Source organism: Pimephales promelas, chromosome 10 (assembly GCF_988280905.1).
Source record: "Pimephales promelas chromosome 10, fPimPro1.hap1.1, whole genome shotgun sequence".
Classification (NCBI taxonomy): Eukaryota; Metazoa; Chordata; class Actinopteri; order Cypriniformes; family Leuciscidae; genus Pimephales; species Pimephales promelas.
In genome coordinates, this window is record NC_142778.1 from 10,100,230 (window position 1) to 10,118,950 (window position 18,721).

An 18,721-nucleotide genomic window follows, 5' to 3' on the forward strand; every position below is an offset into this window, starting at 1 on the left:
AAAACTGGTATGAGAAATATTCTGGTATGAGAAATATTTTCCTTTTCGTTTTTGGACAAATGTGACTTTGTTTTTTGCATATTTTTCCTGGAGCTTTGAACGGAGAGATTCTGAACTGAACGATTCTAAAGAGTCAACAAATCTTTTGATCTGAGACATTTGACTCTGAACTAGAGATGCTCCTCCAATCAGCATTTGGCCCATCAGCATTTTCCTCCAATCAGCATTTCATGAACCTAACTATGAATTAACTGTTTTGGGGGAGAAAACAGTAGAAACCGGCTACAGTCAAGATCTTGAAGAATTTATTTAATTGTTTTTAGAAAGTTAGATAACTTAACATACTTGCATACTTACGTACTTAGAAATTGTAAATCATAAATGACAAATTTCTGCTATGAGCTATGTTGACTATGAGCATCTACGCATTTTTTGATGTCAGCCATTTTCTTTTGTCATCAATAACCTTTGCAGCTGTGCTAAATAGTCGTTCACTATCCACACTTGTGCACGGTGAACAAAGATATGCTCTTGTTGTCTTTGCATCTTTGCAAGTGTGGCAAAGCGGCCTTTATTCGCCTGCGAATAAACAAGTGGCTGTCCACTGCGTGGCATTACGGGCTCTGCTAGATGTCGGTTGATCTGCTAGACGATTGTGATTTCCTCATCAGTTTGTCCTGTATCCTCCTCCACCAGTTCAGCAAACATTTCCTGTAAAGAGCAAGCTGGTGGACTTCTGTCTGTTGACCTACTGGAACCTGGCACCTCCACGCTGCTTGTGCTTGGCAGTTCAATGTGGCAATGGGCTGTGACAATGTCTCGAAACAGATCATGCATGGTTGGTTTGAGTGCCTCTGGAAAGTATCTGTCTTTGTATCTGAAATAGATATAAAAATGAAAAAAAAAAATACAAACAATTATTGTGACATACCATGCAGGCAACACACATCCATTTGTTTCAGGTTACATAGTTTGAACTCTGGGAGTATTACATTTTTTTTAGACTATGACAAAATATATAAAACATTTCTGATCAGTATAAGCCTTCCTTCAAATAAGGCATAAGAAAAAGCATAATGACCTATTTAAAACAAAGAGGTTAACCTTAGACTGGAGACTAATCATAAGTAATAGCTGAGGCGTAATTTACTGATCGGACATAGGTCGACATGGTTAACTAGCAGAGCATTCATTATGTTCATTTGTTTAATAAGAGGCGATCTAGCGCATAAATGTTTTTTTTTTCTTCAAATGACCAAAGTGCTCGTTACAGCTGCTATAAGTGGTGCGGTTACTGTGTTCTCTTGTGGCTTGCGCACAGTCTTCACTGGTACACACGCTTCAATCTGTTATGGAGACTCTGTTCATTCTTGTGAAATTACAAAACAAAATATACAGAAACGCATCCCTGCCTGATATTCAACAACTAATTAACATAATCGGTTTTGATGAGAAGAATACACACGCATGCACACGCGCCTGTCCCATCCACTTTTAATAATAAAGTTACACCACTGAGACATTACTGTACATTTATCTTACTTTAGATCTACAGTAGTATCGTCGCAATTGCATATAGCTTCTGTGTATCAATGTCAGCAAATCGTCTTGTGACTGCCTCCAGTAGTACTGTTTTTGATGTTTTCACGCCATGGCCAGACTCCACCTTTTTTATCCAAGAGTCGGGTGACAGCTCTTATACATGGAATCACAGCGGTCGCAGTTGCTGATTTGTTGTGTGAGCTCTTCAAACGGAGCGAGGATGGATATCATATTTTCGAATTAATTTCCACCGGTGAATTGTGAACGTTCATGGCAATTCGTGTTCTGCAGCATAGGCTGCAAGCGCCAATTTCTGTTCTAATAGACTCTGGAGCATGTACAATGTACTGTTCCATAGAGTTGACACATCCTGGTGGAGTTTTTTAATAGGCTGGCTGAGTTGCTTTTGAAAATTTTCCAGCTGGGTGTATGCCAATGCAGAATGCCTAAAGTGTCCAGCAATCTCCCTGAGGCTGTGATATCCAAAATACTTTGCTAGGACAGTACCCCCTCATGCATTGCAGTGTTAATTTTGACAGTAAATTTTGATTTAGTTTTAGAAAATGTCAATACATTTTTGTCATTCAAAATTCGTTTTTATTTAGTTATCGTCTCGTTTTCGTCAGCGAAAAAATTTCGTTGACGAATAATTTTCGTCAACAAAATCAACACTGATGCACAGCAAGCTGGAGAGTGTGTGCCATACATGGCAGGCAGGGGAAATCTACACCTCTCATTGCTTTCTACATGTATTTGGCGTTGTCTGTTAAAAATTTGTGGATTTTCTCTTTTTGACTGGAACATGCTGCTAAATGCGTTCACCAAAGCCTCCGCAGAATGTGACCCTGTGACATCCTGATAGTGTACCACAATGTTGTGTCTTTCAAAGTTTGAGTCAATAAAGTGCGCTGTTAAGCTTAGCTGGGACATTGGACAGGTGTCTGCATTCCATAAATTGCTTGTGAAGCTAATATACTATCTTGTAACTCTTTATTTGAAGGGGTGTGCATAAGACTGACATGGCACTGTCATAAACATGACAACACCTGTCATGAACATGAAGGAGTCTTTATGAATGTTTATGACTTTTGTCATTAAGTGTCATTCAGTAAATTGACACTTTTAATGCAACGTTGACATTGTTTAAAATGTCTTTGTTATGACAACTTGACATTAACCAAGACAAAAATGTCTTGATTATGACAACTTGACATTAAAAAAGACAGGAATGTCTTTGTTATGACAACTTGACATTAACTAAGAAATCATAACTAGTCCAACGTATTCCACTTTACTTGAGGTAAGGGGAAATATTAATGACACGGTTGTTAAAGCATTTGACAGTGTAATAACCCTTAATGACATCTTTATAACTAGTACAATGTGTTCCACTTTACTTGAGGATAAGTGAAATATTCATGTCACAGTTATAATGGTGTCATGACAACCAAAGTTAAAACCAACCATACGTATGACAGGGTAATGTAATGTTAACACAAAGCTAAATAACTTCTTTAAGTTTGATAATTAGACCTGTTATGACATATTTGTGACAGGTTGACAGGTTGTGATTTCTTGGTTAATGTCAAGTTGTCATAACTAAGACATTTTAAACAATGTCAACTTTGCATTAAAAGTGTCATAATATACCGAATGACACTTAATAACAACAGTCATAAACATTCCTAAAGACTCCTTCATGTTCATGACAGGTGTTATGTCACGTTTATGCTCTCCGCTCTGATGTGTGCCTGTGTGTCGCGCATGCAGGTGGAAAAAAGTTCCGCGAGTAATTTACGTCAGATGATCAGCTTTTTTGATCGGCGCTTTTGGGGTTCGCTGATCAAGCTATTTTTAGTCAATATCGATATCGATCAATATCGATCAATTTGTCCCCAGGGCCATCCAACTCTTTAATACCGTACAAGGGGGGAGGGGGGTGATGGACTCTTAAGCAGGAGTCTGTTTGTTTATGTGTTTCTTAAATATCTTATTTTGCCTCAACTAGCCTTCAATGGCATCTAACATCCATTACATTTACTTTCAGAATTTATAATTTATTCTCTGTCATGTACTGTTCTGATTGATTAATAGCCAGCTGATAGCCTATATCCATATTCATAGTTAATATTATTAGGAATTTTTAAATTTTTTAAATTTTTTTATATATTTAGTTATGTGTATGCATTTTTTTTTGGTATTATTATTATTTATTTATTTTTTTATATTGTATGAGTTATAGATGTGGAAATCTGTTGTCTAAGCTACTGGATGCCTTAAATTTCCCTTGGGATAAATAAAGTATCAAACAACAACAACAACAACATGCTCCAGACAAATTGCAATTAAGATTTTCTTCAATGAATGCAAGATTCCAACCAGTAAAGAAAGTTCTTGGTTTTCACCTACCTGCTGTGTTGCTTCCCTCTCTCCAATAGCCGCTCCTTTTACCTTCTGATCATTTGGCCCATATTGAACTCTATACAATTGTGACACATCAGACCTGGCACATGGGCCATGTTACATTGGCAATAAGCTTTTTTTTGTTTGTTTGTTTAATTTTTTTTTGGTAATATTTTGATAATATTTGCATTACATACTGTACATTCATTTGGTAATCTTTCAATAGAATGGTATATTTCAGTGTACCATGGTAAAACCATCTAATAGCACAGTCCTAAGAGAGTAAGAATAAGAGTTCCTTCAGAAAGTCTGTAGATTCATGACCGCAAGCACCGACCTCCCCATTAACCTCCAGAACCAACCCGGAGGCAAGTCACATTTATTTCTCTTCTTATTATTCCCAGGATCTGGCAGATACCCTTTCTCTTTTTTGGGCTTTTATTTACTCTTGAAATTGATTTTGTGCCATAGTTAATTAGTGCCAGCCTTGGGTTTCTTTGAATGGATGATGTATGGTATGGCTCTGTGAGGGGAGACTGTCGAGGAAACACAGGAAGCATTCAGTCAGTGATATGCTTCCTGGCCGTATTAAAATTGTTTCACAGATTTTTCCTCTTTGCGGTAGTCTGGAGAAATGACACGATAGGAGATTTTGGAGTTTAAACGGAAACATGCTTCATGACTCTGTTTCAAAACATAGTGAGCTGAACTGTTGCCTACTGCCTAGGTAGCTGCCTTGTAATTTTCTTTCAGATTTCTGAACAATTTGTCCACATCAGATTTTAATTCTTATTAATTTCAGCATATTACAGATTTTGGTACATGTGCAAAAGATTAATTACAATTGTTTACAATTTGTGAAATAAACTAAACTAAATGCATGTAGTTTGGTGATGATTTTTTTTCTTAGTGAAATTATTTTAAAGATTCTTGTATTTTGTGAGACATCACATGCTTAAAATCCGTAGACTCGAAAAAAGTAAAAAAAAAAGTAGACTCAAATATTGATTTATTAGCAATAAAGAAAACACAGGAAATTAAATATAAACTAACAAAACGTGTTATTTTTTGTTAGTTTTAGCCACGAACATCGGATTCGAGCAGCAGAATTTCAAAATCATCTTCTTCCATATCATGTTTAGTTTCTTCCGTCATTATCATACTTATCATACTTCCATATCTCCACAGCACTTGTTAGCTTAGCTTCCAAACAAGATGGCTGATATTGATTCAGTTTCTGCAAGTGAAGTCCCACCCACTGATCTGTAATAGACTAAAAAAAACTGTGTATATATGAAGAGTTCAGATGCAAAAGCCTCTAAGTGCCATTTGAAATTTTCTTCTAAAATGATCATTTTTATCAAGCTTGTATATTACTGAACTTAAATATACAAGCTTGATAAAAATGATCATTTTAGAAGAAAATTTCAAATGGCACTTAGAGGCTTTTGCATCTGAACTCTTAATATATATATATGTGAAGAGTTCAGATGCAAAAGCCTCTAAGTGCCATTTAAAATTTTCTTCTAGAATGATCATTTTTATCAAGCTTGTATATTTAAGTTCAGTGATTTCACTTAAATGGCAATGATAATTACCTATTAATTGTTATTTAAGTGAAATTACTGAACTTAAATATACAAGTTTGATAAAAATCATCATTAAAGAAGAAAATTTCAAATGGCATTTAGAGGCTTTTGCATCTGAACTCTTCATGTGTATATATACAGTATATGTTGAATATGTTGGATATCATTTTTTTTGTTTTGTTTTTGGTTGTCAACTTGCCATCAGCAATTAAGACTAAAAACAATGCAAATATTGATATTAGTAAAACTCAATGTGTGGCTTTCGGACTTTTTAAAGTACACTTTTACACATATAAATACCCTTGTGGAAAGCAGAACGATGCAGAGGGACGTGAGAGAGCGTTCCAGCGTTCCTTCTTCAGCCATGTTTCTACTCCATGTGCGGATTTTTTTATATTAGAGTGCGCACTGCGCCGCATGAACACAGTGCTTATACATGTGGGGATTGTTTACATCAGAGTGCACACGTGTTATATTACAGCAGTATATACGCAGTGTTTAAGCTAATACACGTTCTAAACGTCTAAATTCAAATCTATTTTCACAGTATTTGGAAGTGCCCACAATAACATTTTCATTACCATGATTTATTGGGACACAATTTACCTGGATTACTCAATGATTCTCTGAAAACTCTTGTCTAGTATTACTCTACAATTCTGAACATTTTGTCTTTGGTTTCCCATATTTATTCCCATATTTAAGTGCCTGGTTTCTTGGATTTTCCCTGTTTGCCCTGTGTTTTTTGCCCTTTGATATGTTTGCATTTTTTGTCCCGTGGTTCTGATCCTTGCCGGTATTTTGGATTATGATTCTGGATTACCCTAAAATAGAACTGCATTTTTATCCTCAGAGCAGAATGTAGAACACAAACACACAAACTATTATCTTACCCAGAATGCTGTAGCAAAACTCTAAATCCACAATGGTGTATGAGGCAGAAAAAACAAGAAATGTTGACTGTTAAGGGTCAAAATAAATGAGAAGCGTTGCAAGGAAAATAGTATACCACCGCCAGAGACATTTCCTATCTGGAAATAGAATTATAAGAGGATGTCTGAGCTAGCTGAAAAAAAATAATCATAATAATAATAAAAAAAAGATAATATTTGTCAAATATTTAGCAAGGGTTTCTTAGGAAAAACACACTTTCATTCTGCTGGATTACATAAATGAGTTGTTGATATGGCAGTGTTTGTGCTCAGCTTTTTCTCTAATGATTTACATAACCAAAATGAATGCTTACGTGTTACCTTTTTATCTTGAATGGCTTTTTTATTCTCTGATGGCTTGGGCCAAATATATTTTAACCACTACTACACTCTAACACCTAGTATTGTAAAAAAAAAAAAGACCCAGACAAATGGTGTAATAAAATCATGCCCTGAAACTATTTTTTTTTTATTCAGTATTCCGTTTCACTCAGAAATGTCACAATGTCGGTAATGTCGGTCACAACTTCAGTTTCACAAAAACTTTGCTCTGTTGCAACGCATTCTCATCCCAAGGCGTCATCTAACTGACAATTTTGACCATGCTTCCCCTAACTGACACTTTACCTTTAGCGTCAGTTAGATGACGCGGGTAGGTTTAGGTCTGGGGTAGGGTTAGGGGTGTAAGAAAAAAATCGACACTCTTGAGTATCGCGATATTTTGTTTTGCAATACTGTATCGATTTTCAGAAACGAAATATCGTTTTTTTTTTTTTTTGCATTGACGCACCACTAGCCTAACGTTTTGCTAGAAACAACATAGCTATGGCCGAACCCCGTGTAAAGACCGGCTCCCGCTCTATTCCGTTTGGAAGTGTGGAATCATTTTGGTTTCCAGAGTAAAAAGGGCACTAACGATATCGACAGGAACCATGCAGTTGTGAACTGTGTCTTTACAAGTTTGGCACGTGAGCAGCGGGGTATTTTTTCGTCGTGCATGTTAATCAATGAGTGCGTTCATTCACACTGCGAGCAGTAGCCGCGCATAAGCGTCAAGCAGGACCGTCGCGTGAGTGAAACAGTGACAGTGAAACAGTGACCATGAGTGCTCGCTGTTGTGTTTGAGCATGCGCGAGAGCACGAGCACTCTTATAAAAATTGGTTGCAATCTGAAACATCACCGATAGAGGCCGCCAAAATATACACACAGCACCTTTAATCGTCTGGCTCCTCGGATTGTCCACTCCACCTGGGTCAGACTTCGCCACACCTTCACTGTGGATTTGCGGGCTATCTGCTGCTCTCCGATAATGGAACTACTGTTCTGTAGTTGTGTGCTATGTGTGTCTTTAGTTTCATTTTCATTGACTTTCTTTTAGTTTGAACTTCATTAGTTTCCCGTTTCCTGTGTTCTAGTTTCTAGTTTCATTTAACGTGCACAGCAGTCTGCATTTAGGTCATTATCGTTGTGTATTAAATGGCGCTTTTCCATTACCAGTACCGGCTCGTCTTGCTTTTTGCTCCGTTTTCCTTTGCACACGGTACCGCCACAAATAGCACCCGGTCGCCATAGCGATGCCTTTCGTTCCTCATTGCCCCATCAAGCTTTCGCTCGATCCTCTCTTCGGCAACCAAACAAAGGAAAGTGTGCACCTCCTCATTTGACCACGACATATTCTTTCGAGTTACCTAGGGATGGGTACCGAAACCCGGTATTAAACGGGCCCCGGTACTGAATTTTGAAAGACCGCTGTGTCGATAAGCTCGGACGTTATCGGTTCTGCTGTCGGTACTGGAGAAATTAAGTAGCCTAAATACACGCAAGTTGGGCTACTATTTATTATTCCTATAAAGACGTTATCTTGAACATGTTTATATCGCCAGCCATTTCTATTTATAAACTATATTTTAATTAAACCATTTGTCTGTGATGCAAATTTGCAATTCGCAGTTCAGAAGAAAGCGAGAAGAGAGAGAGCGATCTCTCACGCAAAGCCACAGCACGCGCAACACGACAGCCCTGCTTAATGAGTGACAATCAGGACAGAACTAAACATTCAACGTGGTTTAGAACTGGGGTATTATTAGGGCTGGGGTAAACGATTATTAACTAAACGATTAGTTGGGCGATTATTTTATCGATTAGTCGACTAATCTAATGACTAATTGGACGACTAATATAAAGAATATTTTTCTGCTGCTCAATTAATAAAAAAAAACCAATGTATCTCAAATAAATACTAGCTTACTGAGATACTATAAGCTGGCTAACGTTAGTCTAATGTTATGTATTTGAACACCATCATTATAACTCTACAACCGCCAAAACCGTGTTATTAAAATATTTTTTTTTTACAAACAGTTTTTATCATAGAGAATGTTTAAATATTAATATCAGCTGAGGAGGGAAACGGAGGCGGAGTTAGTGGTGCGATCGGAGGCTGCTACTGATGGAGATGAATCGGGAGAGGTTTCTGCACCTACTGATCAGAGCGCGTGCTGACACGAAGTAAAGGCTTGTTTATAGGCTACTCCACACGTCCACACGAGCACGAATGTGCGTGCGGCAAAAATGACGCGTTGGGTGCGCAAGACCAGGAAGACTGTGGCTGTGTACGCCGTTTTTGTAACAGCGCGTGCGGTGCCGCGTCCGGGATGAACGACTTCAAGCCGAATCTGCCCGAGACTGTACGTCTCACAGTTTGTTTACTGTGTGTGATTCATTTAATGGATAGCACATTCACTTTTAGTTGTCTTCGTCCTCTATTCCGCAATGTTTCGGTCTCCCACGTGTGTGTGGCAAGCTGGACCGCCGGGAACATGCAAAAAATAAATAAATAAAGAAGCGTCGACGCAAAAAATATGACGTCGACGCAATTTTGACGTCGAAGCATCGACATCATCGACGCGCCGCTACAGCACTAGGTATTATTCTAATATATTTTTTATTTCGGCTTCCAAAGATTATAAAAAGAAGATATTTGAGATAAAACCGTTAAAAAACGAGACGAACTGTCCAGCTTAACTTCCTTTACTTCACAACGCTGCGGAGCGCTGTCAGTTCTTCCTAAAACCCAAACGTAACCGTCAGAATCAGCACGATCGGCGATTGTTGCAAAATGCTGTCTTCTACTGTTGCAAGATCAAGAAAATGGCTATTGAAAAAAACACAAAAACCTGCGCAAGAGCTCACAAGGCGGGGAAACGGCCGAAACGGACTGCAACGAGACAAGAAAAGTAGCCTATACTTGGGCTTCGTGCGTCCTTAACTATCAAATATACATAAAAATGTCAGCTCTGAGATTCACTTAAACAGAGTTTATTCACTTAAACACAATTATGTCTTAAATGGACGTAAATAATAGGGAGAAAATGATGGTGCATCAGTTATCTGCACTCTGTCTTAAAGGGGCAGCAGTCTAATAGACTAAACCTGCTGACGATTCAGCCATTAATGCAAATCAAACAACAGAAGGCAGAGAAAATTACTCACAGCTTTTGAATGAGTAACTTTAGATTTAATACGCATTATTCTATCTATGATAAACTATACAGTGCTATTTTATATTTGATTACTAGGTTTCTTTTCAGACAGAAACAATTATCTGAAAAGATGTGTTAGTAGACCTTCCTGAAATTAAAGCACTTTGTATATAATTTGTATCTTTGATTAATTGTATTCTTGTGTTTGTACTTGTTTTTTTTTTCTTACGTGTCCTTTTTGTATAAACAAAAAAAGCCTGCACACTGCTGCATAACAAAAAGATATTTTTCTTCGTTTTGCTTTTTCTGTTTTACATTTCAAAATATAAAGTTTAATTATGTTCTTAATTCTTAAAATAAATAAATAAATAATAACATATAATAACATAAATAAGACAACTTAGAAAATAAAGAATTTGTACACATTTTGTAATTTGTCGGTTTACACTCTACAGATAATCGATGAGGAAGACACACAGTTTATGACAAACTGCCCTCCAGCAGTGACAGAAAGCTCCCCTCGCAGGAGGACCAGGATACAGGTGTTCTGGACAGCGCCACCATCAGGCAGTGGCTGTGTACTGCTAAAGTAAGTGAGACAACTATTCTCACCTCATAACCATGTGTTAAATTAGGGGGAACCCTGGAATTCTAAGGTGATCATGGTAAGAGGACAAACTACTTCTCTCAAAACAATTTACGAATTGTTGGTCACTTGGTACTCTAGATGTATAAAGTACTAGTAACATAGATAGAGCTGAAATAGTTTTTCAGTCGACATCATTGTGATGAATTTTGCACTAGTCAGTAAGGAAGATTATACAGACACTTAAAGGTACAATATGTATGAAATATCCAAAAATCACTTCAGCACAGTGTGATATATTTCCTGCAGTTGTGTACTTACAATATCCCAAAAGTCTGCAAAGATTTTTTTTTTATTTCAGAGAAATTACAATTTTAAATAAGTCTTCGTTAATAGAAGAAAATGTCACCTGTCAATGACGCAATATCCGCGCTAGAATTAAATGACTCGCCTGTGATGTCTGTCTCTTTAGCAATCGCGACCTGCTTCATAGCACTGTAATTTAAAAAAAAAACATGAATGTTTGCACTCATCCATAAAAGATTAGATCCATCAGCTGACAGCAAGTCCCATCATTCAGCTCATCACTATGTCATCAACCTACACCTGGAAACTGCACCCTCTTTTGGAGAAAAAAGCTACATATTGTGCCTTTAATATGTATTGATCTGTAAGAAAACATACGCCAAATAAGGCAAAATGTGTTAACATTTTAAGAATAACGCTATCCAAACATTAGCTTTACATCCCTTTAAATGCTACAGCAGCAGGGAAGATGCATTGGCATTAATTTGCGTTATTTATGCTTAGTTTTTGCCCAAAACTTTAAAACCTTGCAAGCATTTAATAAAATGCCGGCTTAAACAGCTTGCTTTAACGTAGGCACTCGTGACCTAAATATGGTTTGTATTAGTAACTTGAATTCAGCACCATCAGTCACAGGCACTGAAACTCTAAGGCCATGTCCACACTAATACGTTTTCGTTTGAAAACGTATATTTTTCTCCCCGTTTTGGCCTTCCGTCCACACTGAGACGCCGTTTTAAGTCAACAAAAACGCATCGTTTGGAAATAGCTCTCCAAAGTGGATAAATTTGATAACGCCGTTTTCGCGTTGTAGTGTGGACAGTGAAACCGGAGGTATTTCAAAATGATGACGTAAGTTTAGTCATGTGATCCATGTAGTACCAATAGATATTCATGTTTATCGATATTGTGCCTGTTATGTGTTATTCATTTTTACACTATTGCTAAAATATGTTACTTTCTATGTTACTTAATATGTGCTATTCTTCATAGCTCAGTACTGCAAAAATGACAGATAATGTAGTCTACTCACATTTGCTGTCCTGTGGCAAAAAACAGGAGAGCAGTTGCGTTTTAGACCAAACATATGGTGACTGAATGCGACCTGGACGCATCAGTGATGGTGAGATATTTTGCTAAATAAAATTATCCTGTTATTGTGCGATTACATTATTATTTATTTTCCCATCTGTATCACCTCAGTGAGCTTTTGTGAAGTTTCACGCATGCGCAGTAAAGTGAATTTAGAAGTTTCTCATCCACACTGAAACGTCGGAAAACACCTGAAAACGCTAGTGTGGACGGAGAGCGTTTTTAAACGAAAACCCCGTTTTCAAATGTATCCGGATTAATGTGGACGTAGCCTAAGGATCTCCCATTCTTGACTTCAGTGAATTGACCTATGGCTAAGCCACACCCTCAAACACGATGATAATAGCCAATCAAAGTGCGCAGCTAACCCAATCCACTCGCACATTCTCTGCTTCCACGTTCATTGAAATGCATTGCAGTTAGTCAATTTTCGTTAGTTTTTTGTTAAGTTTAAAATGGTCAAACGGTGTGCATGGGATACATGCAACTCCGACACTAGGTTCCCGAGAGGCTGGGCGATGGTGTGTATTATTTTTTACCCTTTCCCAAGCCATATCTCAACGAGATAAGTGTCTGCTCTGGATAAAGTTATGCGACTAAGTGATGCCGTAGACCACAACACCAACTAAACGTGGATCTATTAAACAAGGATGTCTACATCTGTTCTAAGTTAATTCAATAACGTATTTGAATGTTATCTTTAAACTCTCTAACATAATGTTAAGCTAACGTTAGCCAAACATCAGATAACGTTAGCTTCTAGCTGCGTTGTACATTATGTCAATAAGCTTCATTAATGTATCTGTAAATAACCGAGATAACAAATGTTAACAATGTTGTGCTGAATGATTCATGTACGTACTGCAACGGTATGCGGTTTATCACATTTACACTGTGACCTGTACATTTTTGCCAGGAGCTGAAGCTTTTCATCGACCTTCTCAACAATAAAATTATTAATAACCCTCCAATGCATATTTAAGGCCCTTTAGGTGACTTCGAGATGATTTATAATCTTTCTGTCTCCAAAAATCACTAATTGCCTCCTCTGAAATGTCTCCTACAGTGACAGCTGCCATAGCGCCTGTCCGCGAATGTTGACTGTTTGTCCGAGTGAATGGAGGGGGTGTGGCTTAGCCATAGGTCAATTGTTAACTTGAGACTCGTTCTGACTGGATCATTTGAATTAGAGTTGTTGACTTGAGAACATATGCAAACAGATTGGTCCAATTCACAAATAAATGGTTCAGTGCGATTTGCAAAATTAATTAACAGGTTAATTAAAAAAGAATCGGCACATTCACGAATCAGACTTCACTATCGCGTCGCATGGGTGAAGATTTCTTCAGTTAAAAATAACGACGAATGACATGCTTTTATAAAATGTAGTGGAGTACAATATTGTGTTTTGTAATGTAGTGAACTGAAATTTTTCCAAAATAAAAACTCTCAAAGTACAGATACTTAAATAATTCACTTGAAGAATGTAAGTACTGTAACAAAGAAAAAACAAAAAACAACAACAAAAAACAAAACACAAACATTACTGTCAGTTTAAAATTACTGTCCAGGAAATAAATAAGTAAATAAGAAGATATTTTATAAAGACAGTCCAGTTCGTGTATACAGTCAGGAGCCATCTTGGTAAACAGTCTTGACTAGTCGAACCATGAACAACGTGCCAAGTGAGCTGAACTGTATTTAGTTCAGCGAACTTCTGAACTGAATGAACGGCGTTGTAACTAGCGATTTCTTTTTACTTATTAAATGCCCCCATATACTAGCGTATACGCTAAACAAATCTCAGAGAACAGTTGACTAGGTACCAATGTGTAATTAGACCAAAGGTTCATTTTGCGCCAGAGTTCTTCTTTAACAATGCTTTAAAAGGTTCATTAGTTAATGTATTAACTAACATGAACTAACCATGAGAAATACATTTGTTACGGTATTAATTCATCTTTGTTAATATTAGTTAAAACTGCAGTCCGTAGCTTTTTCCAGTAAAAAATAATCCAAAATTTGTACACATTGGTACACATTAGGAAGATTAGCAAAAAATGAGCAACTGACAGTAAAAAAAAATCACACAAAAGTTGCATGCTTACTTTACTTACCTTATTATTATTATTCCAAAAATGTAACAAAGCTAACAGAGATAAAAAACAGTATGTCAGCGTCTTCCCAGATCCCCAAATTGGCGGCGAAATACACTCAGCTTCTATCACGCATGCTTTCACAAGTGCTGTGTATAAAATGTATTTTATTTTACTGAGTAAAGTTAACTAAGTATATGCGAGTCAGGAAAGCTATTTGAATTTACCGCTCATTAAATGCTACTGATTTAAAAAGAAAATTAAATTTAAAGGACTCCATTACAGTTAGTTCTGGTCCACTTTTTTATCTTTGATTGTAATATAAACATCATAAGCAATATACGATTTGTCCTTTGTCCTCGGGAACCGTTTTATGCATTTTCCACTATGTTGGTTAAATCCATTGAAGAAACACAATTCTATTTTTATTTTAAGTCTGAGTCAATCGAATGGGTTTTGTAATCAGACTGTGTGTATACTCCTAGTCAATCCATAAAAAAATTAGAAAGTGCAGATCATCGATGGATGTTAATGACAGACTACGTAGGCAAGAAGTTGACAGAAAACGAAACTATTATGACTGTTCCTTGATTCAATTGTTTTTCATATGGAATACTATTCTAAAATTAAGTTGTGAGTCTCATAACTTTATATGGTTCACTAGAGGGTCTTGGGACTGAGGTCCAAATCAAAGTTCCTCCTTTGGACATAAACTATGGGGAAAAAAGCATTTTTTAGTGGTTGGCAAATAAAAAATACAGCACGAGAACTTGTAGAGGACAATCAAAAAAATGTAAGACATGGAAGCATCAAACCAGCTTGAGTGATGGAGAGGATGTGCTTGAGGCAGACAGGATATGGAGAGGTCGGGAGTGTGGGTAATGAGTAGAGATCCGTGGTGAGGTTGCTGAACTCGACACTTTGCTGTGAGTTAATTCTACAGGGGATGCTGGGAGCAGAAATGCTCCATGAAATAAAAACTTTCTCTTTCTCATGTTTACTACAAGTTAAATCAAAAGGGTGAAAAACTAGCTTGACATTGCAAAATTTAAAGAGAGCAAGAAACTTTCTGTGGTGTGTCAAATTGTTTCTTCATGCCCTCCAGACCTCCCCTGCAGCTGAGATCTCATGATTAAAAACTTGATGAACTTGCAAGGCCACTGGTTAAAGAGTCAACATTTTTCTTGTTTATGACTTGGTCCTTTCACATGTAAGTTAAAAATATTCTAGCTTAGTCCCTGGTGCGAGTTTAATGATCATTTCATTTTGTTTATTTTTTATTCAAAATATTTTTTTCAAATATTGCTTTTTAACTGTATTGTAAAAATCTTATTCATATTCTGATTCTTTTAAACACCTTTACAATGATCATAATAATCTATAATGGGCAATGGGCTTTGCCATGTTAGTTTGTGTTGCAGTGCAGAGAACTGTCAGATTTACAAAACAAAAATTCATCCACTTTTCCCAAAATATATGAAAGTGGCTCGTGAACTGGGAGAATAGAGTAAACTTTATAGTTATCTAGTTAATAGTGCCACTTCCATTGACATTAGTGCATTCCTGGGAGAAATAATTACATAATTTATGATGTAATCTGTATGAAAAGAAAGAGATTAGAGAAATTAGAGAGATTCACCTAATTATAGAGTATGACGTGCTAATGTGACCACACCCACTGAAAGCATGTGCTGTTCAAACGCTAATGTTGAGGCAAGCCATGAAAATGCCCACATCAGCTGGATAAAACGTCCAGTTTAATAAAAATCGTGTACTTGTCTTCCTGCATTTTGAGTCATAATACTAATAATAATTCTGGAAAAGTTACCTCAGAAGTTCTGGTAGTTTAATTTCAAGGAGCACGGATTCAGCTGATGTAGTAAGTAATTTATGAAGTGCTTTGTTCTAATCGTGTTATTGAATAGTGTCTGTAAACTGCACAAAGACAGTTTAATTTGTTTGAATTTGTTTAACTACAATGTTTGTAGTTACAACGACACTTTAAATAAACAGTTAATAAACTCGCTAATAAACCAAACCGGTCTCATCCCAAGACGTCATATAACTGACGTTTTGGGACGTCTTTTGACCATACGTTAATATTCGCCTTTTTAGGGCCCCCTTAAACGTCGGTAGATGAGGTTATGGGATCCTAACTCTACCCCATACCTAAACCTAACCCGTCACCTAACTGACGTTAAAGGTAAAGCGTCAGTTGTATGACGGCCCGGGATCGCCATCTACCGACGTTTAAGGGGGCCCTAAAAAGGTGGATATTGACGTATGGTCAAAATACGTCCCAAAACGTCAGTTATATGACTTTTTGGGATGAGACTGTGTTAAATAAACAGCTACCTATTTAAACTTCAAGAACAGTAAAACATTAAAGCAGTCGGCCAACATCGGTTAACAGCATGTATGCTATAACAAGGTTCGATCTCGGGTCGTTTGAAGCTCCATGAGGTTGATGTTGTTGCGTTAACCACAGAGCTACCGTGCAAATACTGTTGCATTATCGTCGTGTTTGTGCTAAAGAGTGTAATTTCACCTGTGCCATTAATATGTTTCTAAGCAACTGAAAAAAGCACAAATGTCAGGGCAGGTCACCTTAGACCCCAGAGGGTTAATACACAGTAATCTGAGGATTACAGAGGGAGCGCTCCCACTGAGTAAATCACCACGGCCCTCCCACTCATCGTTTCCATCGCAGGCTCCAAGTGCATGAGGAGGTCACCTTTTTCTGTCACAAACCATTTGTATTTTTGAGAGAATATTGTTTATGCATGGTTATTAAAAAAAAATAAACAATTAAAGTATCTCAAATAAGGCCACAAAACACATACTAAATATGTGTCCACAAGACTTTTGACTAATGGATGTTGTCGAGTTGAGGCAAGCATGACCACAACAGTTTTAAAGGAACATCCGCTTGTTGCTAGCCTGACTACGTCAGACTTCCTACTTCCGCTAATTTCATTTCGCTCCTGTAGTCAGTCTGAGATAGCGGCCTATCTTTCAGTTTTCCACCGGCCTGAAAACAGCCGGCCAATCAACGAACAGAGGGCGGGCTGAGAGCCGTGACGTAGCCGCTAAGCACCCAGGAGTACATTGTAGGTTAGAGAAATCGAAAACCTTCGCTTGAGTGTCGCGTGGAAAATAGGCATCTGGTTCTATTTCTAGCATGCACGCGTTTGCGCGTGTCACACAGGCAGTGTGCAAGCTCTAATCTGTTAACATGGGAGCCGAAATAAAAACCATAGACAGTAAAATAAAAACGGCCACGCCACGCAGCTGAGACGCACGCAGCCAATGTGTCTCCGGCCAGCGCGGCGCTGCATCCGAGTATGAACGACATCAAGCCGAATAGGTCCGAGCTTGTACGTCTCACACAATCAGAGCGTAAAAATACGGGATTTTTTACGGGAAAATACTGAAACGGGAAGACAGCGGGAACAGAGATAAAATACGTGAGAAACCCGGAAAAAACGGGAGGGTTGACAGCTATGTAGTAGCATAGAGTTAGTAGTTAGAGACTGCTTATAGTGGATTTTTATCACTGTACAGTGGTTGTGTGCACACACTGCCAACACACATTTATGTCCAAACACCATACAAAAGTGAATTTTGCATAATAGAGTGCCGAAGTTATGACGTCACTCTGTAGGCCAAAACGCGGAAGTGAGTTAGCATTTTTAGCAGCAGTACGGTTCCTTCGCTCTAAAGCCTATGGGATTTTTGAATGGGTTTTTGCTAAATCGCCTGAAATAAGGTCTGTGGTGAACAGAAACTCTAAATATTTTCACGTTTTGATCTATGGCATAGAACACACAGTTATAACCTGCTTGTGTTTTTTTTTTTAAACTTTATTGTGTCTGATTGTGTTTTTTAAAATCTTTATACAGGGCTTCAGACTGCGACCAAATGGGCGCATTTTGCGACCAAAATTTGAGAGTGTGCGACTGAATTTTACATCTAGTCGCACATGTGCGACCAGTAAATTTGCCACAAGTTAAAGGGGCGTGTGACGCGCGTCAATGAATCCGTCACAATAGCGCGCGTTTAACGTCTGTGGGAAGGAGACGGAGACAAATATCACAACCTGATGTGCGTCTGAGCAATCAGCGATCTATCGACTCGTTAGTCGTTAACGTTACCTAGCAGCGAATGCAAACAAAATGAAAGTGGAACGAAAATACACCACTCATATATGATTAGGACCGTGGAGCAGCAGCAGCGATCCGAACCATTGACAAAATAAAGCCCCGAACTTGGCAGTCGCGGGCCGATCTCGCTCACGCAACACTGTTACTAGGAGATCCAGTGAAGAAATGTATTAATTTCGCCTCAGAATTAATAACATCAACACCACAAGATCCAGTGAGACACACTCCGATTCAGCCCAGAGTTCTGTTATAAACCATATCAGATCAAACAGCGCTGACATGGAAACAAGGAGAAACACTTATAGAAGGCTTTCGGTCCACAAATCAGCCTAACAGAACCATTGATTTAGGCTAATGTAGTAAGTTAACTCTAACCATAAATATGCTAGCTAATGTATAAGAAATGGTCAAATGCTTACAAGTACTACACATCTTTTCCCAGCACTTCAACATCATATAAATGTTTTATGTTTTTGTATTTTTTATGTGATTACCAACACATTTTGTTGTTTATCATTTAAAGATTGTC

At 37.7% G+C, this 18,721-nt stretch overlaps 1 protein-coding gene across 2 annotated transcripts in view; it reads left to right on the forward strand.

The window, feature by feature from the left end:
• The window catches only part of spon1a (spondin 1a), a 224,035-nt gene that overhangs the window by 13,098 nt on the left and 192,216 nt on the right, over positions 1-18,721 (forward strand). For both annotated transcript variants that reach the window (XR_016169862.1, XM_089135387.1), the window contains exon 3: positions 10,405-10,538. Coding sequence is in view for 1 of the 2 variants with exons in the window: in XM_089135387.1 (XP_088991513.1) it covers positions 10,405-10,538 (134 nt within the window). In the remaining variant the exon portion in view is untranslated. The remainder of the gene's footprint in view (positions 1-10,404; positions 10,539-18,721) is intronic.